The 27,646-nt window shown below is 55.8% G+C and overlaps 2 protein-coding genes across 9 annotated transcripts; both read right to left on the bottom strand.

Moving 5' to 3' along the window:
- Window positions 1-259: 259 nt before the first annotated feature.
- Window positions 260-9,489, bottom strand: Fes (FES proto-oncogene, tyrosine kinase). 4 transcript variants are annotated; one of them, XM_057756116.1, is made up of 19 exons: window positions 9,373-9,489; window positions 8,679-8,943; window positions 8,380-8,553; window positions 6,464-6,560; window positions 6,082-6,265; window positions 5,540-5,677; window positions 5,351-5,470; window positions 5,067-5,189; window positions 4,774-4,960; window positions 4,560-4,643; window positions 3,842-4,051; window positions 3,401-3,523; window positions 3,021-3,074; window positions 2,392-2,510; window positions 1,994-2,088; window positions 1,775-1,898; window positions 1,103-1,260; window positions 872-994; window positions 260-609 (listed from the first exon to the last, which is right to left on the bottom strand). In XM_057756116.1, the coding sequence occupies exons 2-19, from the start codon at window positions 8,889-8,891 to the stop codon at window positions 467-469; spliced, it is 2,469 nt and encodes an 822-aa protein (XP_057612099.1). In that variant the 5' UTR covers window positions 8,892-8,943; window positions 9,373-9,489; the 3' UTR covers window positions 260-466. The 4 variants fall into 4 exon arrangements, with proteins under 4 accessions (XP_057612099.1, XP_057612098.1, XP_057612101.1 ...); XM_057756115.1 differs by having other exon boundaries at window positions 8,679-8,900; XM_057756118.1 differs by having other exon boundaries at window positions 1,775-1,868; window positions 8,679-8,900.
- A 1,710-nt stretch (window positions 9,490-11,199) lies between these two features.
- On the bottom strand, window positions 11,200-27,383 carry Furin (furin, paired basic amino acid cleaving enzyme). 5 transcript variants are annotated; one of them, XM_057756109.1, is made up of 17 exons: window positions 24,394-24,683; window positions 23,031-23,192; window positions 20,428-20,762; window positions 19,945-20,043; window positions 19,744-19,839; window positions 19,187-19,315; window positions 19,009-19,085; window positions 18,239-18,327; window positions 17,607-17,779; window positions 15,489-15,701; window positions 14,841-14,941; window positions 14,631-14,734; window positions 14,428-14,545; window positions 14,145-14,324; window positions 13,690-13,814; window positions 13,488-13,598; window positions 11,200-13,277 (listed from the first exon to the last, which is right to left on the bottom strand). In XM_057756109.1, exons 3-17 carry the CDS (start codon window positions 20,602-20,604, stop codon window positions 12,685-12,687), a joined length of 2,385 nt encoding a protein of 794 aa, XP_057612092.1. In that variant the 5' UTR covers window positions 20,605-20,762; window positions 23,031-23,192; window positions 24,394-24,683; the 3' UTR covers window positions 11,200-12,684. The 5 variants fall into 5 exon arrangements, with proteins under 5 accessions (XP_057612092.1, XP_057612095.1, XP_057612091.1 ...); XM_057756112.1 differs by lacking the exons at window positions 23,031-23,192; window positions 24,394-24,683 and adding an exon at window positions 27,315-27,383; XM_057756108.1 differs by lacking the exon at window positions 23,031-23,192.
- Window positions 27,384-27,646: the final 263 nt, after the last annotated feature.

The following is a 27,646-nucleotide window of genomic DNA, read 5'->3' as shown; positions in this document are numbered from 1 at the left end:
AAAGCCATGTCTTTACAATCAGCATCTGGGCAGCTTCGAGAAAGCTATGAGCCTTTTCTAGGGAACAGCGCCACCATCTGGTCAAAGCTTGCATACCACCCTGCGCTCCTTCCTAGCTCCAAATCTTGTCAGCCAGCTCTAGCCCAAGTGGGCTCTCTGTCCTTCCTCCTTTCCCAGTCCCATAAGGACCCTGCTTATCTCCTCCTAGAACTGGCCCCTGGCCTCCAGAGGAGCATACATGCCAAGATTACCTGATGGGCACAACTGGTTTTATTTTTCTCTGCCTGAGAGGAAGCTGGGCAGGAATTGGGACAGAGCACCTCCCTGGGGCGGCACCCCGCAGCAGCCGTCTTGCTGGCGGTTGGAACCCAGGTCTTGGAGCTGTCCAACACAGGGACTGAGAGCTGCTGAGGAGGTACGTTCTTTTCTGGACAGGCCACTGGTTTCAGCAAGGGGCCCCTAGGCCTCACCGATGCCGCTTGCGGATGCTCTGCAGCTCCTGGACTATGCTGCTGAAGCTAGGCCTCTGCCCAGGCTCATAGGCCCAGCACTGTTCCATGAGTCTGAAGACTGCATCAGGGCACAGCTCCGGGCAAGGCAGACGACCCCCTGCGAGGACAGGCACAATGGAGCCAGTGTGAGAAGGGACCAGATGGCTTCAGACTCACCGCCCTTAAAGAGCCAATCTGGTCTACTAAGAACCCCAAGACAGAGGCCTAGGTTCTAATCTCTAACCCACCATGCATAAATAGGCTTGCCACCCATAGTTCTTATTCTGCCCCAGTAGGAGGTTCTGAGAAGGAAGCATTCAGCTGCAGCTTCCCAGCTAGGAGCTTGGCCCTGAGGCACCATCCTGCATCTGCGGCCTCACCCTTTTCCACAAACTCCCGCGTCTGCTGATTGGTGAGGTTGGGATAGGGTGAGGCCCCCAGGCTGAAGGTCTCCCACAGCAAAATGCCGAAGCTCCATACATCGCTCTCTGAGGAGTAGCGGCCTGCAAAGGAGACGAGGCCACGTGGGGAGACTGTCCGCATTCAGGGACCCAGAGTCCACCATGCCTGGCCGTCAGCCTTGCAGCCCAGGGTGGGTGAGAATCAGGTACCATAGTTAAGGGCCTCGGGCGCAGTCCACTTAACAGGGACTTGTCTGAGCCCCCCTGAGGCTGCATAGATCCCATCGGCTTCTTCTCGGGACATCCCGAAGTCACTGATCTTCAGTACATTCTTCTCGGTCACCAGGCAGTTCCGAGCAGCCAGATCCCTGGGTGAGGCAGAGCAGAAGTTGGTCTCCTCCAGGCAGTGTTGTCTGCCCAGCCGGGTCAAACACTCTAGACAATGAACCATAGCTGTTCCCTGGGGCTAAGAATGTGGCACACTAAAGTGCCTGCCTGTTGTACAATCATGAGGACCTGAGTTCAGATCCCGGGCTCTCATAGAGAAAGCTGGCAATGCTTGTTTGTCAGTTATCCCGGCACTGGGGGATGAGGAAGAAGTGGATCCCTAGAGCTCATGGCTAGCCAGCGTCACCAAATCCATGAGTTCTGGGGTCAGTGAGACACCCTGTCTCACTATCTCACCCTGTCTCCAAAAATAAAGGGGTAAAAGATTAAGACACCTAACACTGATCTCTGGCCCCTACACACATACACGCGTATGTACCGGCACGCATACTGACAGAGTGTAAACTCTCAAGGCACTCGAGACCAGTTCAGCCTGGAAGGCTGATGCCGGGCGGCCACCATGACGGGGCCCGACGGGGCCTGCAGTCCGCTCACCGGTGGATGCAGCACTTGCTCTCCAAGTACTCCATGCCTGCCGCTGCGTCTCCGACCATCTGCAGCAGCGTCTTCACCCGCAGGCGGGGCCCCTCTGTCCGCAGGAAGGTCAGAAAGTCGCCCCCTGGAGGTGAGGGCAGCCTTGAGCCTGGTGGAAGCCCCCCCCCGACCCCAGCAAGCTGAGCCGTCCCCCTGGAGATCAGCACCTCCTCCGCTCACCTTGCACCAGCTCCATGACAATGTAGATGGGCTGTTTCTGGGTGCAGACCCCAATGAGACGCACAATGTTGGGGTGGCTGTACTGTTTCAGGATCCTGTGGTGAACAGCTGCTTAGGCCACGTGTGCCCACAGCCTTCTGCACCTCCCCCTAGCACCCTCTGCTTCCCCCCCCCCACCCCCCTAAAGAAAAGCCTTGAATGCCAAGCAGTCCTGGACAGGTGACCGCAGGTGGGGTCCTGGTCAGTACCTCTTTGCATTATGGGTGCTACTTGGACTCAGAGGATTGAATGCCAGGCCATGCACGGAGGGACCCTTCCATACAAGGGACCCTTTCATACAAGGAACATACAAGGGACATACAAGGAACATACAAGGTCATGCTTATTCTATCACCCACCTCGCTTCTTGAAGAAACTTGGCCTTGAGGTCGGGTGGGAGTGTTTCTCGACAGGACTTCACAGCCACCGGGGTGTTGTCTGCGCGGAGGCGGCCACTAAACACATCTCCAAAGTTCCCCTGAAACAGTCCCGGGCTTACACAGCTTCCTGGTACTGCTGACCTTTCTCAAGGGGCCAGCCCACCTTGTCCCCACTGTTCATGCTGTCACCGTGGCTCCCTAGGAAATGCTCCCCCAGCAGGGACCCAAAAGTTAACCTGTGCCACCTTCCCTGAGAAGTGACGTGGGAAACCCAGGAATCGTCTTACTTTGGGTTGGAAAAGCATTCTGATTGGAAAGTGACAGGCATTTTACATTAACAGAGGAGCTTGGTAAGAAGCCCTTGAGAGGGGCAAGAGCTGGGGGCAGGGTGCTGGCTTCTGGGCGGGGGGGGGGGCTAGGAGTCGTTTGCTGTTTTCTGACGAAGGAACCAGGGTACAGGCTGGAGTCACACTGAGTCAGGGAGACCCTCTAGGACTCTGGAGCTAAAACCCAGGTGGGACTTGGTGAAGGCCTGGAGGAAGCTGGTGAGGAGGTAACAGGTGGCCCCCAGATGGCTGGAGGAGCCCAGGGTGGTGGGGCTGACCTACCCTTCCAATCTGCTCGCCCAACACCAGGTCCTCATGCTTCAGCACCCACTTGTCCTGAGGAGAGAGGCTGGGGCGTCAGAAGCCAGCAAAAAGAAGAGGTGCTGGGCCCTGTGCCGGGCTGAGTAGCTCTCCTGCTGACACTATGTCTGTCTTGGAGCCTCAGTGTGTCACACTGGCTGATAGGGTTGGTCGCATCAGGACACACTGAGATAATTCGGGCACCAGGCTGATATATATGACCCATGGGTAGGAAGGCATCCCATACTGAGGCTGGCCACCCTGTGGGGTGACGCTTCCTTCACCCTCTCAGTGGAGACCGAGGGAGGAGGCTGACTAGTGAAGCCCAAGCCCAACACGGGCCAGGCCAGCCACAGGCTCACCTTGGGCACCGCCCTGTACAGGACAACACCGCTCTTCTTGGTCAGGGGCTGCTGGGAGGACAGCAGGTGGTCGATGAGCAAAGGGATGCTGGGAAAGCCGTCCCCTTCCAGCCGGTACAGGTTCTGTGAGGCAGGGGTTACGGGTGTGGGGGGGAGACATGAGGTCAGCAGCTTCCTTTGGGGAGGAGCCCTGAGCCCTGAGAGAAGGACAGGAAAAGCATGAGAGACAGGGGCTCTCTAGGACACAAAGTAAGGCAGTGGAGTGTGGTATGTGGCACCCCGCTATCTTCCTTCTCTGGGGCTCCCTCCAGCTGAGAGAAGAGGCACCTAAGATGCCAGCTACTCCCTACTCTCTCAGAGTCATCTAGGCCGTTTCCCTGGAGACAGGAAGGAGAAGGAAGGAGTGGGGTCCAGAAGGCTCAGGGTCCCAGTCTCACTCACATCGGAGGACTGGATGATGAAGTGCCGGGGTTGGCCGTCCCACAGCACGGACAGCACGTACTCCTGCTTGCCCTGGCTTTCCCGAACCAGGAAGTCCCCAGAGTGTGTGAGCAGCTCAACCACCTCCGCCCGGGGGAGGGCCCCATGGTACCACAGCTGCTCATGGAGGGGCTTCTGCACCTCGGGAACAAGCTGCAGCGGCGGAGGGATCTGGAGGGAACATGCAGAGGAGTCACTGGGCTGGCTCATAGCGGGAGCACACTGGGCTAGTGTGGGGTCCCTCTGTCTCCTATGCTGCTTTCGTTCCTACGGCTATTTCCACAACACTAGAGAGGCCTCGTTCACGCTCACTCTGAGCACAGCGTGGATGGGAAGCCCAGGCTAGCAGATCACAACCAAGTTAGTACTTTTCTCCTCTGAACCACAGGCCTCCCCATCACTCCCAGAGCAGACAGAGCAATGGAGTAGCCAAGGCTGCAGGGCCCTGCAACAACATTCAGGGGTGATGAGGAGAGGGCAAGGGGGCTGTCGGGGCTTGGCGGTATCTAAAGCCTGGAACCCCAAGGAAGAAAAGGAAGTCCTCCCCCCAACCCCTGCCGTCCAGTGAAAGAAGTCTAGGCAGGTCCTTCTATCTAGGGCATGGAGGAGGATGTCTGAGACTCCTGGCCTGGCCCAACTAGATGGGCAGAGGTAGAGGCCCAGCCTTAGCACTACTCACAGAGAACTTGGGGCGGAAGATTCCAGAGAAGTGGCTTTTAAGGATCTCCAGTGTGGGTGTCCTTCCCCCCTCTCGCTCCTGCTCCTGAGGCCAGGGACAGACGTCAGCGGGTGGTCAGGCTTAGGGAGGGGGAGGGCAAACATGAGGAGCACAGCCCCTGCAGGTAGGCTGGCGAGGGAGGAGGTGCGTGGCGGTTGGTGGCCGGGCATCTCACCGCGGAGGAGGTAGAATGGCGGTCATCTTGAAGGAGCGGCACAGCCGGGGGCTCGCCAGTGCCTAGTTGCTCCATCTTGTTCTGCAGCAGCTCCTGCTGGGCCTGAAGCTTGTCTTGGCTGCACAGCGCTACCTGTAACCCCTGCATCGCCTCCTGCAGCACCTGCCTCTTGCCCAGAAGCTGCACCCTGCAGGCAGGAGCAAGGGAAGAGGAGACCAGAGAGAAGCTCAGTCTGGAGTGTGCACACATAGTGGAGGGGAGCCAGGAGGCTGCCGCAGGTGGGGCCTGCTCACCGCTCCCGGGGGTGGGTGCTCTGTTCCTCATTCCTCAGCTCACTCTGCAGCTGACTGACCATCTCCTGCCGGCTCAGCACCTCTTTGGTGGCCGCGGCCAGCTCATCTGTCACAGAGGTCAGCCTGTGCCAAGAACAGGATGGTGAAAGCTGTATCCCCCCCACCCCCCTACCCTGCCACACGCACCCCAACAAAGCCAACCTAGGCTGGCCACCTAGCTAAGGGTTCCCTGCACACACACACACACACACACACACGTCGTAGTCTGCCAGACTACCACGCACGTGTGCTGCACGCTCTCCAAGGTCAGCTCGTTCAGCTGCAGCTCCCCAGGTTCCAGCTGTTCACCCTCTTCAAGAAGCGACTCATCAAAAGTGACACAAGGTGGCACGTCGGGGGTGGATCTGTGGGTGGACAAGGTCCTTCAGTGTCTAGGTCAGAGGTCCAGGAGCCAAGGATGAGGGCTGGCTTACCCGTACTGCCGGAGGAAGCCTAGGTACTCCAGCTCGGGCTGGATGCGGGCAGCAGCTGCTGCCAACTCCCGGTGAATGGTCGCCACATCGTCCTGCACCAAACTGCTGATCTCCAGGTATTCCTGCAGGATGTCCTTCCTGCATCCCCCACCCCAGAGAACCACTGAGTTAGAGGGCTTCGGACTGGGCAAGGAGGGCCACTCAGCCCAGGACACTGGTGGTTCAGGAGCAATTCTAGGTTGGATGACCCGCCCCACCCCCACCCTGCCACTTTCACCTCTGCTCGTTTGCAAGTGAATGACCTTAGGCAAATCATTTAAGCCCTCCTAGGCCTTCTGCTTCCTGGTAAGATTTATAGGCACACAGGGCAGTTCCTGGTATGCAATAAGTACTCAGGAGCTAGGTCCCCAATAAATATATAAGGCATTAATGTGCTGTTGACCCCAAGTCTGTGTCTCCCAGGCCTGGTACCTAGCCCGCTGGCTCCAGTTCCGGTCTTACGTTTTACCACTGGTTAGAATGGAATGGAGTTGTGGGCTTACAGGATGGCCGCCATCTCCTCGTGCAGGTCCTGTAGCGACTGCAGCAAGCCAGGCAGCATGAACTGGTGGTAATGCTGGTGGTGCAGCTGTGCGGCCCTCACACCCAGCACGTAGCGGTTGTGGTGTGCAAAGAGCTTCCACAGGCTGCGCACATACTTGTCTTTGGCCTTGTCTCGATCCTTGTCTGGCGGGTGGGAGGTAAGAGGTGTGTGTGTGGGGGGAGGGGTATCACACATAGACACAGAGACACACACAGACACACACACACACGCTCAGGGGGTTGGTATTCCAGAGGCCCAAGCAGCAACCCCACCCCTGGGCACCTGCAGACAGGTTTACTGGGCTGAGTTTTTGTTCCTGTCAGGAAGGAAAGCCCCCAAACCTTTGCTGGCTTCCTGGTACTTGCGCCTGGCCTGGGCACTATCGCGAACCAGGGTCCGGTACTGACTCTTTAGCTTTTCAATGTCCTGACTGTGGGTCTGGAAGAGAAGGGAGGTCAGAGGGGGGGAGGCCGAGCCTCAAGCCTCGGGAGTCCTAGCTGAGGTAGAGCCTTAGAAAGGTTGTGCTATCCAGGGTGTCAGGTTAGCCTAACTTATACTTCTAGAAGAGTTTGGAGACTTCTGGGGAAGCTGGCTGCTGAGGTCAGAGGAGCTGAGTTATAGATGGTCTGCTGAAGGGGCCAGGAAGGAATTTGGGGCAGGACCCGACTACCTGGTGGCGGGTAGAGTTGGCCTCAGGTAAAAATATTCCTGTGACTCCACCCTCAAAAGCCCCTTAGGCTCAGCTTCCTCTCCTGTTGTTATCACATTGAAATTTTTTTCTTGGGCTAGAGAGATGGCTCAGTGGTTAAAAGCACTGGCTATTCTTCCAGAGGTCCTGAGTTCAATTCCCAGCAACCACATGGTGGCTCACAACCATCTGTAACGAGATCTGGCGCCCTCTTCTGGCCCTCAGGCATACCTGCAGGCAGAACATTGTACATAATAATAAAAGAAAGAAATTCTTTTCTTTTTCACCATTTTTTTCTTGTTTTCTTGAGGTAGGGTCTCACTCTAGTCCAGGTTTACCTAAAACTCACTCTGTAGCCCAGGCTGGCCTGAAACTTGTGGCAATCCTATCTCTGGATTACAGACATGAACCACTACACTCAATTTTATGTTGAATTATTATTATCTCAAAGATTTGTTTAATTTTATTTATGTGTGTGTGCACGCAGGAAGGCATGTCCTTCCAAAGACAGAGGGGGCTATTAGATGCTGGGACTAAAGTTATAGGTGGCTGTGAGCTTTGTTTGATGTAGGTGCTGGGATCCAAACTCTGATCCTCTGAGAGAGCAGTAAGCACTCTTAACCATGCAGCCATCTCTCCAGCTCTTTGTGTGTGTGCGTGTGAAGGTGTGCATATGATATAGCACACATAAAATCAGAGAATAACTTGCAAGCATTGGTTCTCTCCTTATACCAGGGATCAAACTCAGGCTGGCAGGCTTGGCAGCAAGTGCCTTTGCATACTGAGCCGTCTCAGTGGCCCTTAGTTTTCTTTTGTTCTTTTTTTTCCCCTCTTAGACAGGGTCCTGCTCTATAGCCCAGAATAACCTGCAATCTTCTTGCTTCTATTGCCTGAATGCAAGATTACAGACCTGGCTTGTGCAACTCTTTAATTTCCATTTTTTTTTTTTTTTTTTTTTTTTTTTTTTTTTTTTTGAGACAGGGTTTCTTTGTGGAACAGCTCTGGATGTCCTAGAACTCACTTCATAGACCAGGCCGGGCAGACCCTTGAATTAGGATGCAGTTAGGAAAGGAAGTTGGACCACAAGGGGGCGCTGTGGGTACACGGGAAGACCTAGCTGTGTGGCGCTGAAAGGGGTGTGGTACTGGGAGGCTAACCAGTGACCGTGGGAGACAAAGCAGCCGCACACACCCCCAGCCTATAGCTGAAGAGCAGCTGGAATTGAGACCCCGACAGACCTCTGTCTCTGGGGCCCTGAAAGGAGCCACTCTGAGTCAAAGACGAACTTGGCCACCCCAAGTCCCTCACCCCTGAGCTGCACTGATCTCTGAGGCAAGGGCTAGCCTCACCCATTCTGGGCTTCAACACTCCGCTCAAGCACAGATCGATGCCTCGACAGGCCCTGTAGTAGGTTAGCAGAGCTGGGGGAGAAAAAGAGGAAGCTGCAGCAGCAGCAGCAGGGTCAGACAAGCCATCCTGGAGCCAGGCCTGCGGCCAGTGACTTCCGCTTCCCCAGGCGTTCTTGTGCAACTCCTGATTGCGAGAGTCCTCCGCGGGGTGCGCACCCACCTTGGTGAGCTCCTGCTGCAGCTGCTGCCACTGCTCGTTGTACGTCTTTCTCAGGTGCTGCCGCTCCCGAATCAGCACACTCAGCTTGCTCAAGGGCCCCGAGTTCAGATCTTCCGCGTGCTGCCGCAGCACCCGGCTCAGGTTCTCTGTCTGGCTCGTGATCTCTGCCCAGGACTACGGCACAAGGTGGGATGGGGAAGCAGGAAGAGCGTGACAACGGCCCTTGAGCCTAAGCGTGCTACATTTCTCCAGCCCCACATCTAAGGGTTTGGGGAGAAGCCGGGTGAGTGGAAGCTCACCTGGCTGACGTGGCTGTCAGGGCCACTGCTCCAGTTCTGACCTCCGCCGTCCTGCAGGGACATGTGGTGGAGCAGCCCTGCATATTCTCGGTCACTCTTGACCCTCTGGGCCATCCACTTCCTCATCCCCTCCAGTAAGCGGAGCTCCGCTTCCTGCATCTGTTGTACTGCCCCGTGGCCCTGGGGGCTGCACAGCTCCGAAGAGAAGCCCATATTGGTGTCCTAGGGACAGAGACCAGGTCATTCAGTGGCGACAAAGCAGCAGCTGGAGGTGGAAGGGCAGGAAAAAGAGGCCAAAGGCTAGTAAGGTCAAAGAGGGCTCCCTCCGGGCAGGACATGGGTGGAGTCCTGTCCAGCAGAAAAACCGAGAGGCACAGAGAGCAACCTGGGCTGGGGACGGCTCTTGCTCTTTCCTGTGTGCCGGGCCAGGTCCCAGAGCCAGTGGTTCCTTTTCCAGGAACGGACTGGAGATCCCTACTAGGGTCCGTCACCCACACTGTTCCTGGATGGTACCGGATCCTGTACCAGGGTCCTCAGCAGTGCCAAGTTTGCTGGACTGCTCGGCGCCACTGGACTCTCCTGCCCTTCCCAAGCCCCCAGCCCCACCCCCAACAGGTTTCAGGCTCCCAGAGCATCTGCCTGGCCCCTTTCCAGTTCTCACCCACTGCCACCCCTTGCCCATACCCTATCTAACCTTCTGGACCGCAAAGGTGAAGTTACCTTTGCGGTAACTTGTGGGCAGCTGCTCTGGGGGCAGGCAGCAGCGGACCAACTCGGGACCAGAATCCACTCAGCCCAGTTCCTGAGATTACCAGCTTCCTCCTCCGTGGTTTCAGTTGCCACAGGCCCCGGGGCGGGTCCACTACAGGGAAGGGGCGGGCTGGAGTTTACAGCCCCCCCTGCTCCCTACTCTGCATGCCCTGGGCTACAGCCTACAGAGGCACGGGAAACGGAAGGGAGGAGGAGGCCGGCAAAGAATGGTCATGCCTGTGCACCAGACACTCCCAAGGGCCCTGCGACGTCCCGTGAACAAGGAGAAGGAACCCAAAATGGAGTGGGAGGGATTGAAGGAGTGGGCCCAGTGGCACCTAGGGTGCTCAGAGTCCCGCCAGCGCCAGCGTGCTAAGGTGTCAGCAAACGCAGACGCAGGGGAGGAGGGAAGCCTAGTCCTGTCCTTTCTCTGGATTCCCTAAGCACAGCTCGGGCGTCAGCCTCTATTTGAATAGAAAATTTCCAAATAAATACCCTGAGCAGAGGCCTGCTGCTCAGGCACAGGCACCCAGGTAGGGCTTCAGTCTCAATGGAAGCCTGGGTCAGCGCTGGGTATGACTTTCCCAGGGGGGCTTAGGCACCCCCAGCCATGTAGTTCTAGTGTGCTATCCCCCTCACCCCTTCTAAGAGTCTACGTAGTCCTCCTGGCTGTCCTGGAATTCAGTATGTAGGCCAGGCTGGATTCAAACTCAGATCCACCTGCCTCTGCCTCCCAAGCTGGGATTAAAGGTGAGCACCACCACACCCAGCTCTATTTCTGGGCAGAAACTTGGGGGAGAAAAGAGGTTATCTGACTTTTGGATTAGAACTCACTTTTTTTTTTTTTTTTTGGTTTTTTGAGACAGGGTTTCTCTGTGGTTTTGGAGCCTGTCCTGGAACTAGCTCTTGTAGACCAGGCTGGTCTCGAACTCACAGAGATCCGCCTGCTTCTGCCTCCCGAGTGCTGGGATTAAAGGCGTGCGCCACCACCGCCCGGCTAGAACTCACTTTTAAGGGAAGCCAGGGCTTAACCTGTAACCATGGGAGAACATGGCTTATTGGCTGGCTCAGATTGCTTTCATATATACCCTTGGCCAGGGGTAACTCCCCTCCCCGGATTACCCCCCTCCCCCCAGTATGCCAGACTTTTCCACATCAGCCATTAAGAAAATGCTCCCCAGACTTGCCCAGAGGCCAGTCTGATGAAAGGCAATTTCTCAACTGAAGCTTCTCTACCCAGATCAAACTAGCTTGTGTTACATCCCCTGGCCTCCCTTCCCCCAGCCCCCCAGCCCCATTTCTGCCTGGCTGCACACATGCAACACACACAAGCACACACACTAACAAGCAGACACACACAACACTAACAAGCACATGCATACACAAACAAGCACACACACAAGCACGCACACACACAAGCAGCGCACACACAAGCACACGCACACACAAGCAAGCACACACTAACAAGCGCGCACACACAAGCACACGCACACCCACTAACAAGCACACAAGTCGTCTTGGCTCACTTGGACTCCCCTTAGACCTCAGCTCTGTAGCTGGTGCCCAGGTGACTTCACTTGGCCCACCCTCTAGGCCTTGCCCAGGAAGCTGGCACACCTGCTCAGCACAGGACGCCCCAGCCCCCTGGAGACATTTCAGCTTTCTGCAGTCAAGGCACCACTGAGCCAAACTGGCCCCCAGTTCCCACCCACCCCAGCTGAGCCCAGTGAAGGGTCCTGGGAAGAGCAAGAGAAGCATGCCAGAGACCAGGCTTGGTTTGCATAGTCTGCACGTTTAATCACTTTAAAACCTCTAACATTATCTTGTGTCCATTAAATAGAACCAACAATGCCAGGCCTGTTTAAATTACAAGAAAAAAAAATCACTGTGTACCAACCCAGTATCTTACAAAACCAGCCGGGATGGCCATGAGGGGTGGGCAGAAGGGGCACCCCTGGGCAGGTAGGCTGGGTACCAGAGGAAAGGCTAGGGAAAAGAAAAAGGGGGTCCCAGGTGGGAGGGGACTGATTGTCCTAATGGGAGGGGTGCAAAAGGCACATCAGAAGAGAGGGCTTGGGGGGCATCATAGGCTATGCTTTCTCCACCAGGGCACAGTGTTAGAAAGGGCTTGGTGCCACCACCTGCCCACCCCTGGCACTGGAGAGCCAGCGACCCATAAGCCCTTGGCACAACCCCATTTGAAACACAGATGTCAGTCTACCCCCCCTTACCATAACCCCCTTTCCTAGAGCCCACCTGGCCAGCCTGCCTCTTCAGGGCACGGGGCTTAGTTATTCCCTACTCCTCAGCAATATGCTGCAGGCCCCTCTACCTCAGGGCTGGGCAGCCATGGGAAGGGCAGGGTGGGCATGGGTGTGAGGAGGTCAATGGTCCAGCTGCTACCCCCATTAAAAATACAAAAACAAAAATCAGCATCTAAAGTGAAATAATCACAAAGTGAAAATATATCCTCAAACAGCTCCTGAGATCCCCACAGGGGAAAGCAGCATCGGGTGGGAGGCAGGAGGGGCCGGCTGGGCCACCGTCCCTTCCCATCACCCACCCAGGGGCTCCGGTACTGTGAGTGCCAACAGCCCAGGCAGCCCCGGGCTCAGAAAACAGGGCCCTGGCAGGGGGGAAAAGGTGTCATCGACAGGATGTCAGGACACCAGCGTAAGGCCCCCAGAGCTTTAGTTTGGCCCGTGCCTGCCCAGCTCGGCCTGGAGTGCAGAGGCAGGCTGAGGGCATGTAAGGGTGGGCACGCTGGAGCTGGACAGCGCCTGCTTCGCTTTGGTCCCTTCCTACAACTGCAGCGGCTGTGGAGGTTCACCCACGAGCTTGAGGGTCAGGGGATGCAAAAGCCCTTGGAGAGGTGGCCGCCGTCTTCAGTACCTCCTGGCCGGCCTCCCTGTTGCCTGGATGGGGACCATTATTGCTTTCTGAGGGGCAGGAACGGGTAGGGCTGCAGTGGTCAGGACCCAGAGAAAGGCTGCCCCTCTTCACTCTGCAGAACTCCAGCTGGGCCTTGGAAGCTGCCCTAAAGATTTTACCCCTTCTCCATGTGGAGGGGTGGGAGGGTGTGAGGCTCCTGGGTCCCCCACCTCAGGCAAACAGGTAGGCCCAAGGGTAGGAAGCAGTGTCTGCCCCTCTTACCTCCCAACTAGGGTCCAAACCCAGTCCCAAGATAAAAAAATACTTTGGTGAATTAAAAAGTGCCCGAGGAAGGGATCAATTTGATGGGGTGGGAGTGGGCTCGTCAAAGGGCGCTCTGGTCTTTGATAAAGGCGGTCCTCTCGCCCCGGCCCTCATCCTCTTCTGAGTCAGATGGGCACTCCTCCTGCCAGGCTTCTGGGGGCAGCCCCTTGTAGGAAACGAGGCCGCGGTCCATGGTGTACACCTTCACTCCCCGGAAGCTGAAGCCAGAGCGTAGCTGCAAGACCAGGAAGACGGTACCAAAGACCAGCACGATGAAAACGCAGCTGAGGCCGGCCACCACCTCAGGCAGATGAGAGGGCAGCAGCCCAGCCTGCAGCCGGGGCTCTACCTCCACCTCTGGGTGCAGTGCAGGAGGCTGCTGCTGAGGCCGAGACTCTCGGCTGCTCTGGCTTTGCCGGGAGCAGGTTTGCTCCACAGGGTCCAGGGAGGCATGGCTGGGGCAGCTGAGGCAGTCTGTGGGAGCTGGGCCCTGGCATGTGGCACATGAGGTGTGACAGGGGGTGCAGACGCTGGCACGGATGATCTCCACATCGTTCTCAGTGCTGTAGTGTGTATCGAGGACTTGGGGTGTGAAGCCCGGTGGGCAGTGCTGGACACAGCTTTTCTGGTGCAATGAGAAGCCTTCCTCGCACACTGCCAGCACAAGAGAGGACGGGGAGCATTAGTCAAGGGCATTGCAGCCTCTAAGCCACTGAACTCTCTACCCGAGGTCCAGCCACAGTGGACCTACTGTCCCCAGGAGCCTTTTTTCTTTAGCTGCGAGACCATCATTGTCCCCTCTGACTCCACCATTCCACTCCCATCCCTGCAACCTTCCCAGCCATAACCACATCCACTACTGACCCACGCAGGCCTGGCTGGAGGTGAGGGTTTTGCAGCCGCTGCTTTCAGGAGGTGTAGAGAGCCCCTCAGGAGCTGTGCCATATAGTACAAGCGTAAACTTGGTCAGCGTCCCTATTCCCGGGTTCATAAGAGAAGGATCAAGGGCATGAGCACCGTGTCAACAGCCTAGAGCCCAGCAGCCCCCCACCCCTACTCTCCATACCATAGTTGTTGGCTTCGCTGGTGTTTTCAATCTCTAGGACCCATTCGCCAGAGGGGTCCTCATCCCAGGAATGAGTTGTCATGAAAGCCCAGTCATTAAACCCATCAGCGGAGTAGTCATGGGGTCTGGAGGAAGAGAGTTCCATGTAGCCATCTAGAGGGGACACCTAGCCCACGACATATGGGACATACGCTGTTCGTCCCAAGTGGCAACCTCATAGACTGGAAATGCTTTCTAGGAAGGCTGTTTCCCAGATGTTCTTAACCAGGGGACTATTTCACAAGGGGACACACACAACTGGCATGAAAAATGGGTCTCAGGCAAGGATTCCCGTGATGGGGGAGTCCCAGAGGACATGGCTGTCCCTCCCCCAAGTGTCCCTGATGCTTGCTGGAGTCTTGGAGATAAAGTGACAATGATCTGGAAGTGAGAGTCAAAGGGGACATGGTGAGCACCTGGCAGCCAGTAAGGTGGAGCGGGTGCCCATGGGGCTGACAAGGTGGATGGCCAGGTCACCACGGCGGTTGTAAGACAGGGTGAGCCGTGCCTGAGCATGTTCCAGCCGGGTGATGTGGTTGGGCTCGCCCAGGCATGCCGTCACAGACTTGCGCACCTCTAGCCGTTTGCCAATGTCCCTATGCAGAAAGCACCCGTGAGTCAGCAGGACAGGAGTGGCCAGCGGGTGTCCCAGAACTCTCAGGCCGATTTGCTCCCCCCCACTCAGGGCCCAGTTTTTACTTGGGTTCCACCAAGATGTCAATGATGCACTTCCGCTGGGGGGGCACTGTTGTCCAGTTCTGAGCCAGGGCCACCATGGCACCTGCATCCAACAGCCCATAGCCATACGAATGGCTCACTGCAGAGACAGGGAAGGGTCAATAGGGAAGCAGGAGTGCCCCATCCTACCTCAGAGTCTAAACCTCTGGGTCACCATCCCTTACCTTTCCGGCCCACACCGTTGGTGGCCCAATCATTAGCATTGAGGTGGGCTGGCTTTGAGGTCTGTACCACCAGGTGCTGCATGTCCCGCCAGGTGAGGTTCTTACTGAAAAGAAGGGAAAGTCTAAGGGTCAGGCTTTCTTGAACACAGCAGGAGAAAACAGCTCCTTTACAGAGAGCGCTGCTGGGACAGGGGCTGCTTGTCCACTTACTTGGCCTCCAGGGTGAGAGCAATGATGCCAGCTGCCAACGGGGCAGAAGCTGAGGTGCCCGTGTGAGATTCTGTGCACTTCTGCCTCAAATCAGTTGTCACCTGCCAGAGGACAATGGTGTTGAAACCATGATGGATGTTGGGAAGAGTAAAGGAGCCACCTGCCTGTCCTGCCTAGAATACTCAGTACCCCAGAAGTCAAGACACTTGGGCCCCAGCTTCTACCTTGTTAACATGCACAGCCCCTTCTCTCAAGGATTAAGGTGGATCAATCAGAGGTTGGAGGAAAGCAGGTTTTCAGGGAGACTGTACTTCTTTTTTTTTTTTTTTTTTTTTTTTTGGTTTTTTGAGACAGGGTTTCTCTGTGGCTTTGGAGCCTGTCCTGGAACTAGCTCTGTAGACCGGGCTGGCCTGGAACTCACAGAGATCCGCCTGCCTCTGCCTCCCGAGTGCTGGGATTAAAGGCGTGCGCCACCACCGCCCGGCGAGACTGTACTTCTTTTGCAGCCCTCAAGAGTCTAGGAGGGACTCGAGCTCACGGCGCACATTCCACAAGGCCACACAAGGATGAGAGCAGATGAGATCTAACGGGGCCCCGAGCAGAGAACAAGAAGCCTTCTGACCCAGCTCCCAAGCCGGGGAGACTCACAATCTGCTTCTCATTCTGGTTGCCACTGCTGTAGGTGGTGGCCAGCGTGGAGGAGCAGGCCTCACTGTACCAGGGCACGTTGCCAAACTGCGTGGCGCTGCTGATGGACAAGGTGTAGATGCTGTTGGTGTAGCCGTCACAGTTGCAGCTGTCATGCTCCCGGCCCCCATTCCCCGAGGCCCAGACGAAGATGGAGCCCAACCCCCCACGACCCTGTGAACAAAGCAGGCCAAGGTTACTCAAGATGGGGCATGAGTTGGGGACGATAAGGGGTACAGAGGTGCAGTAGGAAGATGCTGCAGCAGCCTGAGAAGATGGGAGCCCCATCTCTGGGGTCTCAGCTCACTTCTTGGATCCACCTAAAGAGCCCTATAGATCAGTATGTATGCACACTTAGGCTTGGGCATCAAATCAAAGCAGCCTAGGTTCAGAGTGGTGTGATCCCCACAGGATGGGGTAATGGATGGTCTCTCTCTCAAACAATTACTATATGATATGTGCTGCGGCTGTGCATGCCATGGTGCCCATGTGGTGGTCAGAGAACAACTATCCGGAGCTGGTTCTCTCCTTCCACATGTATATGGGCACTGGGGCTTGAACTCAGGTCATCCAGCTGTGTGCAGATGCTGTACTTGCCAACATCTCTCTTAGACCCTGTCACGTATTATCTGTGGTGATGCTGAGATCAAACCCATGGTCTCAGGACGGGATGCAGCTCCACGGCAGAGGACCTGCCTAAAATATGTAATGTCTATGCTCAATATATAACACTGTAATCTTTGCTCCAATTAAAAAAAAAAGTCAGGGCTGGAGAATTAGCTCAGCAGTTAAGGGAACCTGTTGCTCTTGAAGAAGACCTGGGTTTGATTCTCAGCACTCATGGTGGCTCACAGCCATCCATAATCCCAGTTTCAGGAACTTCAACAGGTGAGCATGTGGTGCACATACATGCAAACCATTAAAACATTTACACATATAAAATAAAAATAAAATTTAAAAAATCAGGACCTTGGCTGGGCAGTAGTTGCGCATGCCTTTAATCCCAGCACTCGGGAGGCAGAGGCAGGCGAATCCCTGTGAGGCCAGCCTGGTCTACAAGAGTCAGTTCTAGGACAGCTAGGACTGTTACACAGGGAAACCTTGTCTTGAAAAACAAAAACAAAAACAAACAAAAAAACCCCAAAAATCAGAACCTTATTCAAACGTCATTTATTCACTGTCAGTCTCCAACTCCTTAATATTTTAATAACATTTAGTTTTAAAATTTTTTAATGTGCATGTATGTCTATATGAGGGTGCCAGATCCCTGGGGAACCGGAATTACAGACAGTTGTGAGCTGCCACATGGGTGCTGGGAATTGAATTCTGGTCCTCTGGAAGAGCAGCCAATGCTCTTGATTGCTAAGCCATCTCTCCAGTCCATAAAATTTATGATTTTTTATGAGTGTTTTGCCTCTATGTATGTACATGTAGTACAAGTGTGTCTGGTGCTCTAAGAGGCCAGAAGAGGGCACCAGATCCCTGGAACTGGAGTTACTGATAGCTGTGAGCCACCATGTGGGTTCTGAGAACTATTTGCAGGTTCTCTACAAGAGCAGCCAGTGCTCTTAACCACTGGAACATTTCTCTGGCTTCTATAACATTTCATTTTACCACTTTTGCAATATTAAAATTAAACACAGAAGCCAGGAGGCATGGTGGCGCACACCTGTAATTTCAACGTCAGGAAGCTGAAGCAGCAGAGTCATGAGTTCGAGGCTAGCCTGGGTTACAAGGTTACATGGCAACCTTGACCCTGGGACAGTCAAAACCACATAGAAGACCTTGTTTCAAAAACAAGGGCCAAGAGGTGGTGGCTCACGCCTTTAATCTCAGTACTCGATGGCAAAGGCAAGTAGATCTCTGTGAGTGCAAAGTCAGCCTGGTCTACAAAGGGAGTTCCACCACAGCCAAGGCTATTACACGGTGAAACCCTGCTTAGAAAACCAAAAGACAAAGAAAAAGAGAGAGAAAGAAAAAAAAAACAGTATCTAAAATAGAAAACCAGGAAGAGAGCAAATGTAAAAGACAGAATTAGCCAGCCTGATTTCCAGGGCTGGCATTGAACTCCCACTTCACCTGGCTAACTCCCCGAAAGAAGGCCTCTTCAGCGAGACGGGCTGGCCCATCCACAGTTTTGCCATCGTCCTCAGGGCCCCAGCTGGCGCTGTAGATGTGGATGTGGTTGGGGTTCAAGCCCAGCGAACGAGCCTCTACTGCGTCAGTCACCTCGCCATCCAACATGCGCACCCCTGGCCGCAGAGGGGGTGGGAAAAGGGATGCCGCGTGGGTCCAGCTGCCAGGGGCACCCGCAGGCACAGGCCCAGCCTGAACCCCAGGGAGGAGCAAGAAAGAGGAGAGGCCAGTGCTGGAAACCAAGGCCCCATCAGTCTACCACTGCCTTTCACAAACACCACCCAAAGAGGACAGAGGATGTGACCTTCTCTCCAAGACTACACACTCTTCACTAGGAAGAGCCTGGGGCCTCAGGGGAGCAAGGGATCCAAGGTTGTGCTGAGTAAGGGAGACGCTGGCACCTGCTCTCCTATGCTTCCAGCACTGGGGTTCCAGCTTTTCCGATTGCTAAGGACCTCCCACAGACTAGCATGCTGCCTAAAGATCCACTGTGGAAGGTGGCTGTGGGCAGAGAAAACTTCCAAAGAGGTCCCTACTACCTTCAATGTGGACCCAGGGCCAAGGCTCATACCCACCTCCAATTCGGGCGTTGTAAGCCACACCTACACCACAGACACCGTTGTTGGCCACTGCTGCCACTTCACCTGCACACCGAGTGCCGTGCCTGCCAGGGTCAAGAGCACAGCATTAGTGCGGTGGACAGAGTGTAGCAGATCGAGCTTGAGGAGTGGAAGGATCAGGAAGGACCTTAAGCTACATCCACCATCCCTCGTGTGTACACAGCACTTCCCCTGTGGGGCCTGTAGTCCTCTTTGCTCCGATCAAAACCTCCCTTGGATCTGGGTGCGGAGGATCTGAGTTTGAGTCCAGCCTGGTCTGCAGAGCAAGTTCTGGGACAGTCGGGGCTACATATGGAAACCATGTCTCAAAAGAACAAAACTAAAACTCCCTTGGGTGACTGGGACCAAAAACAAATACTCGGTTGTGGGGTTGTTTGTTTTAGAGTTTTACTGTGTTGCCTTGGCTGTCCTGGAACTCACTCTGTAGATCAGGCTGGCCTAGAACTCAGAGATCCATCCGCCTCTGCCTCCCCAATGCTGGGATTAGAGGCTGCGCCACCACCAACCCTGGTTGTTACTGCATAGCCACTACGCACCTGGCTAGCTTGGAACTCACTATGTAGACCAGACCTCAAATTCACAGGCATCTGCCAACATCTCCTTCTCAGGTGCTGGTTAAATTAAAAGAATATGCCACCATGCCCAGAGAGACTTCAGTTTTTAGGTGGGACATGTGACATCAGACTCACCCTAGAGGCCCAGAGGCCAGGACTCACACTCCTCACCTGTTGTCATTCATCTGTGTGTACCGAGGCTGGGGGTCGGGGTCCTGGTCATTGACGTCAAAACTGGCTCCAGGATCCTGTAAGAACAGGCCGTCATCAGGAGGTGCTAACCACAGCACTGACAGAATAGGCCCTAGAGGCCCCTGCCCGGGGTCACAACCACTTGTCCACTCCTCACATAATTGCCTGCCAAGTCAGGGTGATTCTTCTCGATGCCGTCGTCCAGGATGGAGACCACAATGCCGTGACCTGTGAAGCCCTGTGCCCAGGCTTCCTTCACATTCAAGTCTCGCTGAGTGACACCAGACTGCAGAGACAACCAGTCCATCACCAGAAATATTTGGTTGTTAACTCAGAGAACCTGTTCCACCCTCAAACCTCAATCTTAAAATGCCGCCACTGCTTTCTACCGGGCACACAGACTCCGGGAAGGCAGGACGGGCTAGAGCAGGGGTTCTCAACCTGTAGGTCATGACCCCTCGCAACCCTCTAGCTCCGAATTATTTACATTATGATTCAAAACAGTAGCAAAACTGCAGCCATGAAGTAGCAATGAAATAATTTCATGGGTGGGGTCACCACAACATGAGGAGCTGCAGCAATGGGAAGGTTGAGACCCAGTGGGCTAGAGGCAGAGAAAAGGGGGGAAGAATCAGAAGCCCCAGAGTGAGCCTCATCCACGCACAGCCCTTCCCAGTGGTGGGGAGAAGACCAGAACCCAGGAAGTCAGCATACCAGGTACCACTGCTGGGGGAACTTGGGGTCTGTGGGCTCCTGATACACGTCCCTCTTGGTCCTTCGCTTTACGACCTGCTGCTCCAGCCACTTTACCTGGGAATGAAGTGGATAAGTGGATAAGTGTGTAGGGGGTGCGAAGTGTTGGGGGCGCTCAGAACAGAAGGGGATGGGAGCCAGAAGGACCAGGGCCACACTTACTTGAGGCTCCCTCTGTAGCCGGCTGTGCCGCGGGCGGTGAGGTGACAGGGACCGCTTTGTCACTGCTCTGTGCCTGAAGTGGTAATAGTCACCGAAGATCTGTAATAAAGCAGCGAGACTGAGATGGGCCTTCCATCTGGCAGTCCCTGGGGGAGGAAGAAAGGGGGTGGACAAGGCTGCTGGGGAGCTCACAAAGACAAGTGGTGTGGGGGGGCATCTGTTCGCTACTAGGACCCACGATAACAGGCAAGTGATAGAGATGGACACCCCTCATTTAGATGTGCTGGGCTTTCTAAGCAACCTATGATAAAAGCCCACTAACAGAGCAATGTCACAGATCCCATCCCAGTCACCCAGAACCTGCCTCTTGTTCAGATGCCCTGGAAGACAAACTGCTTTACAGTACAAAAGCCCCTGCCCTCACCCTCCTCACCACAGGGCATTGTCCTGAAGTTATACCAATAGGCCAGGTAAGAAACCTACCTGGCCCAGGTTGTGGAACCCATGCTTCCATGCCAGGCTGTCAGCCACAGCTGGGCCTCCAGAGATGTGCACAGCCCAAGTGTTGGTGAAGACCTTTTGGCCACGAGCATCAGCTGCTAGCAGGACCAAGGCTCCTGCTGCTGCTACCACCCATAGCAACCAGGGCCTCAGCTCCATGGGGGGGCAGATGACTGGGACCCCGGAGCTCCCGTCTCCCTGGCCTGGTTACAGGGCCTCGGCTGCCACGTGCCTGCTCACTGCCGGGGGCCCGGAGCTGACTGGTGGGGGCATGAGGCCGAGATGGGCAGGGCTGGAGGGCAGGATGAGAGCCGGCTCTGAGGGAACAAGAAAGGACGACGCGTCAGTCCGTTCTCATCACACACTAATACTGTTTTCCTGTCTTCAATGCTTAGGCTAACAGGCGTTTCGGGGGGGTGGATAAAACAAACACCTGAGGGGTTGGGAAGATGGCTCAGGAAGGACATTCACTGCTTCCCCAGTGTGAGGACCAGAGTTTAGAGTCCCAGGACCCACATAAAAAAGTAGGCTTGGCAGCCTGCACTGGGAGCAGGGAGAGACACCAGGATCCCTGGGGCTTGTTGGCTGGCCAACCTATCCAAATTCACAAGCTTCAGGCTTGGGAAGAGAGCAGGCCTCAAAACAAAAAACAAACAAACAAACAACAGTGGTCAGGGCTGGCTCTGAGGTAAGAGCACTCATAGTTCCCGAGGACCAGGCTGGTCCCAGCACCTGTAGTGCATGGGTCACAACTGCTTATAATTGCAGCTCCGAGGGATCCAACATCCCCAGCTTCACCAGACACGCGCACACTCCACAAACCCCTGAAATGTCTCTGCAAGAATCCAGCTCCTACTCCTAAGGGTCAGCCAAACAGACACAAGCAGGGCTTGAGTCATTCAAAATAAAAAACAAACAACATCCAAAGAAAGAAAGATACATTATAAAATGGTATGTACACAGGATTCCATTTTGTTTTCTTAAAACTATAGATGCATGTTTATACAAAACCAAAACAAAATCTGGAAGGACACCCACTGAAATGCTAACAATGGTTCCCTGGAGATGGTGAGAATCTGAGCAGGAACTGTTATTTCTTGTCTTTGTGCGATCGTATGTTCTCATACCTAGCTATATTTTATAAAAGAATAACATGCTAGCTCTTTAAAAAACGTACAGGGTCTACCCAGCTCATTAGGGTATCCCAGTTCAGCAAAAACGGTTAGCTATAGGAGTTCTTTGAAAACAGAGTCCCTGCAAGGAAAGAGTGGGTGACTTAAGTTTGGGGGGGGCTGGGAAACCATGCTCTGAGCACAAGCGATTCCTGAGGCTTCACCTCCCTCTAGGACTAAGATGACAGCCATCTTTAGAGGCAGGGCTCAGAGCTGCCCCCTTGCTTGTTCCTGACCCACCACCTTGCGTAATCTGAGCCGGGCAGTCAGGGCAAACACTGGCTGCTGAGCCAGGAGCACCAAGGTGAGGCTGAATCAATAGTCCTGAGTGTTGTTTTTCCTCCTTCAGCAAACAGACAGCAGGACCTCTCTACCAGGGGCCACATAACTGTCCCCAGAAAGGGCCCCCAGCTAACCACAAGCCAAGCTCCTGGGGTAGGTGAAAGCTAGGGCAGGCTCCAGTAGGCTGCTGGGGATATCCTGTCTCAGGGCCAAGTGTTTAAATGTGCCCAAGATCCTGATGCCCCGCCCACCACCACCACTACCACCACTCCATAGTCCCAGTCAGAGGTGGCCATTCACTCAGATGGCGACGTGAATGTTACCTCAGCAGAGCAGGACAGATCTGCTCGCCACCGGATTCTCAGGGAGCTACAACAGGCCTCCCTAACTGCTGCTGTCTCACCCCACGGGCTGAGGGGACTCCACACACAATTCCTGGAGTATTTTCAGTTTACACCAAAATAACCTGACAGCTGATGGCAGGAGACATCCACAATGCAGAATCCATGCCTGAAGGGCAGAGTCCAAAGGGCTCCCAAGACATGCCTGGGAGTTCCAGTTCCCTGTCCCCTTGGGAGATAAAGCCACTATTTATGGCTAATCAGAGGCTCCAGTACTAAGGGGTACAGGGACCCCAAGCCCTCATTTAAGAAGATGTGGGGCTTAGAGGCAGAATCGTATGGAAGCAAGGCCTGTTCTCCTGTAACATCTAAACCTCTTGGGTTTAGACACTAGGCAGACTCCGGGCCCAAAGTTGGGAGACCTGCCTACAGTTTCCGAATTCCGGCAGGGTTCGTCTGGGTCCAGCCCAGGTTCTGGCAAACCGTAGATGGAGCCACAACTGCCTGGTGTTAGAGGTGATTAACCAACTACTGAATTACCTTGCAGCAGTCCACGAGCAAGCATCCACGCTTCAGGCACAAATGAACAGGATGGGAATCTCCCCACCCCTAAGAAAGGTGATCTGCCTCCCTCCACCAAGTGTCCTCACCTACGGCAAGGGTAGGCAATGGACAGCAGATATCAGACAGCCATGCCTCAACATCTGACATAGAGGACCCCCCCAACACACACGCTGAGAACAATGAATGAACACGCTTCTCCCCACCCCCATCCCAGACTCTGACTCACCCTCTGAGTCCCGGTTGTCTCAAACCAGGAGGCTGGATATATTTCTAGCTTCTCTGGGTCAGTCCTGCCCAGCACTCAGCTCTGGGACCCGGCTACAGACTGAGCCTTGGTGCTGTCCCTAGCTGTTTTCTTGGGCAAAGTCTTTCTCTCCCTCTCTAGAACCTGCCAACAGAGACAGCCCAGGTATCAGAACTGCACCAACCACCAGGTGTGGCTGTTGTTTCCTGGGGCCTGGAGACCTGGCTGAGACAGCAGCACAGAGCAAGTCACAGAAGACTACCGGGAAACCCGGTCAGGTCTCTTTCTAGCAGAGACCCCAAGGCAGGTCTGTTACCGGCACACACACACTCCCATGGAATTCTAACTCCTAGTCCTGGCTCAACTACTGTTCCTTGTGTGATCTTACACAAGTCATTTCCTCTTTCTGGGCCTCAGTTTCCTTGGTGGTTAAAAACTATTAAAAGCCAGCGGCTTTAACTTTTTTTTTTTTTAAAGAAAAGCCAACAAATCTTAAAAATGTAAATTTTAGATAGAAGCCCAATATAGGAAACAAACAAACACCGAATCTGCTCAGCCACTCTCCTTCGCTGTGCCCACACCTGGCCAGCAGCCACAGGCCCTCCCTGGGCCACATCACCTGCATTGCTTTGGTACTTCCCAAGTCAAAGAGAACCCCAGAGCTCCAGAGGGATGAAAGTCGCCTTCCCCCAGGCGCCAAGGTCCAGAGGCGGTGGGGAAAGTAGGCACTGACCAGACCAGCGTCTGCCGTCAGACCTGTCTGGCAAGCAGGCCGCCCCTCGACCAAGCCACCCGACGGGGGCAGCAGGGGCCTCCGCCAAGGCCTCGGCAGGAGGCAAACCCAGACCTCCCCGAGCCGGCCTGCGCGCGCCCGCCCGCCGATCCCGCCCCCGGCTGCTCCGGCGGCACAGGTGTGCGGTCCTCCGCCCGAGGACCCCGTGTCCCTACCAGGAGCGCGTCCCGCGGGGTGGGGGGGCACAGGCCCGAGCCGCCGGGGCTCCGGAGGTCGGCGGGGCAGGCGTGAGCACCCAGCGCCCTGGGAATGCTCTGCCCGGCCCGCCCCAGCAGGGGCCCCGCCGGCGTTTCCTGAGGTCAGAGGGCTCGCCCCGGCCCCAGCGGAAAAGTACCGGCGCGGGCCCCAAGCCCCGCGCTCAGGTGGACTGCGCTGCTCCCGTCCTCCCACCGCGGCGGCCGGGAACCCGCGGCCAGAGACCGGCGGCCGGCGAGGCCCGGGGCTGCGCCGCCCGGTTCCGCGCTCCCTCCCCCCCTCCCCACGCCAGCTCCGGGCCCGGCTCCCCGGCGCGCCGCCTTCCCGGCCCCGGGGCCGCGCGCCCTCGCCGCTTACCCTAGGGAGCCCGGGCGGGGAAACTTTTCCGGGCGAGTGCCGGCCGCGGCTGCTCGGCAGCCCTCGGCCGAGCGCGGAGCCCGGCGGCGGGGGCCTGGCTCGGGCGGTCCCCGCGCCCGGCAGCGGCGTCACAGCGCGCAGGCGGGGAGGCGCGGCGGCGCGGCCTCGGCCCGGCCGGCGACCAGGGCAAGGCTCGGCCTGGGCTCGGGCGCGGGCGGGGGCAGCGGCCCGGCCGCGGCGGCGCGGCTTGTTTACTCGGGCCGCTGTCACGGCGGCGGCGGCGGCGGCGGCCCCGGCTCCTCCTCCTCCTCCGCGCCGCGCCCCTCCCCCTCGCGGCGCCACCTCCGCGCTCCGCGGCCGTCGCCGGCCCGGCCCGCTCGCCGCCTGTGCCGGGCGAGCGTTCCGAGCGCCCCACGCGGCGGGCCCCGTGGCCTTTAGGGCGCCCTGGCTGCGGCTGCCGGCGGGGCGGGTAGGAGCGCGGCCCCTCCGTCCACGCCGGGCTCGGCTCTCGGCCCCGCGAACTCCCCGGCAGGCGGTCTCAGAGACGCCGTTGGGAAGGCGAGGGAAGGGGCCGGGAGTCGTGGGGAACCCAGGCTGGCCCTGCCTTCCCCGCGGTCCCGGCTCCAGAGCCCTGAGTTTGGGGGACAGTCCCGGGAAGCGCCCTGGGATGGCGGACCTGGGGCAACTCCACTCCCTCACTGGTCGGACCTCACGGCGGCGGCAGGGCAGCCCTCGCGCCTCCTGCTAGAGGAGGCAGACTTTTATTTGCTTCTGTAGAGACAGGTGGATAAACAGAAATAGCCCACCCCCTTTTATGTTTGGTCTCCCCCCCTCCTCCCCGCCCCCTGCAACAACGGAGAGCCAGGCACTGGGCCAATCAGTTCACATTATCTTCTCCTTCTGTACATTCTTTAATCCACATAATCCGTTCAGGCTGATTTAATAATCCCACTTTACAGATAAGGAAACTGAGGCACACAAAGTTTAAATAATTTTCCTTAAGTCACACAACTTAGCAGGCCTCGGATTTGGCAGCGCTTCACGCCAAGCTACTTAGAATATACCAGCCAGAACCCTTCCCTCCCTGGGTCCCTGCCCTAGAAAACGGCTGTGCTACTTGGCCGAGGTCGACATTCTGCTGGAGCTGAGAAAGAAGAGGGGAAACGGGGCCAAGAACTTCCCAGGCTGGGTTGTTCCAAGGTCGTCAGCAGCCTCTGCCCAAACCCTTCTTGCTGTCTGTGAGATAACCTGGCTACAAAATGCTATCCCATCCTCTCCTGAGGGTCTTTAACACGGGGGTAAAGCCGCTGAGTGCTCCTCCGGGCTAGGCACTATCCTAAGCCGGCTCCATGTGGATTGGCTTCACCCGAACCGCAAACCCCATGAAGTTTACACAGCGGTTGTTTAGGGATCTTTTCTGCATCCCTAGACTGTTCTTCTGAGGATGGGGTTTAGACCCAGGAAGGTTAAATATGCCAAGGAGCCAGGAGTGGTAGCACTTGCCGGTAATCCCAGAACTGGGGAGGCAGAGGCAGGATTAAGACTGCATATTAACACTTTGTCTCAAAATCCCCCCGAAATATATATATGTGTGTGTGTGTGTGTGTGTGTGTATTCCTAAAGTCATTCATGTGGCAAATCATCCAGCAAAGTTGAGTTCCAATCCCTGTGGCGCTATTTTGCATTATGACAACCTTAAGTTCCCAGAGCCTCAGTTTACCCTTCAGTAAATGTGTATGCAGTTAATGGAGTCTGTTATAATTTGAGCACCCTTAAAAACACTATGGACACAGGGTCCTCAAGGCCAGGAGGACCTGTCCATCCTTCTGGCTCCTCCCAGACTCTTAGAAGGAGCCGGGAACTGTGGGGGCCATTATGGGGGAGCCCCTACCAGCCTACCCCATGCACAGTCGGGAAGAACAATACTCCTGTGGTGAGTCTGAGGCCGGAAGTGAGTCAGAGTTCTTCCTCAGGCTGTGAGCAACAGCACCCATTTAGGGGAAACAGGGACAGGGTTGGCCCTATCTAGCAGGGGAGTCCCCCCAGTGCCCCTCCCGATTGTCCTGTGACCTAAAAAAAGGTCACCCTAGAATGAAAGCCTCTGTGGTTTCGCCCATCCTTGGAGGTTGGGCCCAGAGGCATCTCGGTGATCTTCCCCGCTGATGCTGCCTGGCTGGACAGAATCTATACAGGCACCTCATTGAGGGAGAGGGATACGTGGAGGGACCCAGCGGGTTGAGCAGCTGCCCGGCTTAACCCACAGCCGCTTCCACTCTGTTCCTCTCCAGTTTGGAAGTTCACAAAGATTGCATTTGCAACAGTTCTGCTGGCCAGGATCTGGAAGTCTTTCTCGGCTAGTGAGCGGCAGAAGGCCTCACCTTGGTGAAATAATTTCTGTCTGTAGTTCTGTTCTCCTACCTACTGACCTGCAACCTAAGCTGCCTCCGACACTCAACTCCTGCCGAGTCCCCCACGGTGACACTTATCTGTTTTACAGAATCCCTAGGACCTGGAGTGACTGGAGTCTAGAGATGGGAGAAGCAGGGCCCTCTGGAGGGGTGGAAGTAAGAGGAAAGGACCAGTCTCTCTTTATGCTTAGATAAAGCTGATCCATAATTAACCACAGAGCGCTAAAATCCACCCAGTCCCTTTGTCCCCTTGGGGAACTGCGGGAGCCTCCACCTCTCAAACCTTCCCCACCCTGAGGCACCCAGAAGCCTTCAGTAGCAGTCACCCTTGGTTTAAGTCACCATACACGCAGCCTGTGTGTATACAGGGTACTTCCTGTCCCTGGAGGGATGGGGCAGCTTTCTGCTTGCGTCCTTTCTCTCACCTGAACCTTCAGCAGTATCTCCCTAGCTCCTATAATACAATAGCAAAAGCTTCAAGTCATGCAAAACGGAGTAAAGCATTGCCCATACTTCACCGTCTAACTCCAGAGAACCCACGACGATCCATCCCTGCCGGTCCCTTTGGCTTCCCTGTTGGCTGCTGGTGCCCCGGTGAGGCTCCTGTCACGCCAGGCAGTAACTTTCCAGTTCCGGCTAAACCACTTTGGGAAAAAACCCTTTATATGACAGGCCAATTGGTGTCTGTAGGTGGGGGGAGGAGCCTCAAGCTAGAAGTGATGCGGCAGTGACATATCTGGTCACGTTGGAACCGGATCCCAACATAACCAGCCTTTCTCATTTTCTCATTTATTGGGGTGGGTCTGCACTTACCTTTTCCCCGCTGGCTTCTCTCCATCCTGGTC

Source organism: Chionomys nivalis, chromosome 23 (assembly GCF_950005125.1).
Source record: "Chionomys nivalis chromosome 23, mChiNiv1.1, whole genome shotgun sequence".
Taxonomy (NCBI): domain Eukaryota; kingdom Metazoa; phylum Chordata; class Mammalia; order Rodentia; family Cricetidae; genus Chionomys; species Chionomys nivalis.
Note: the sequence above shows the minus strand (reverse complement) of the source record. Positions and strands in the feature narration are given on the sequence as shown.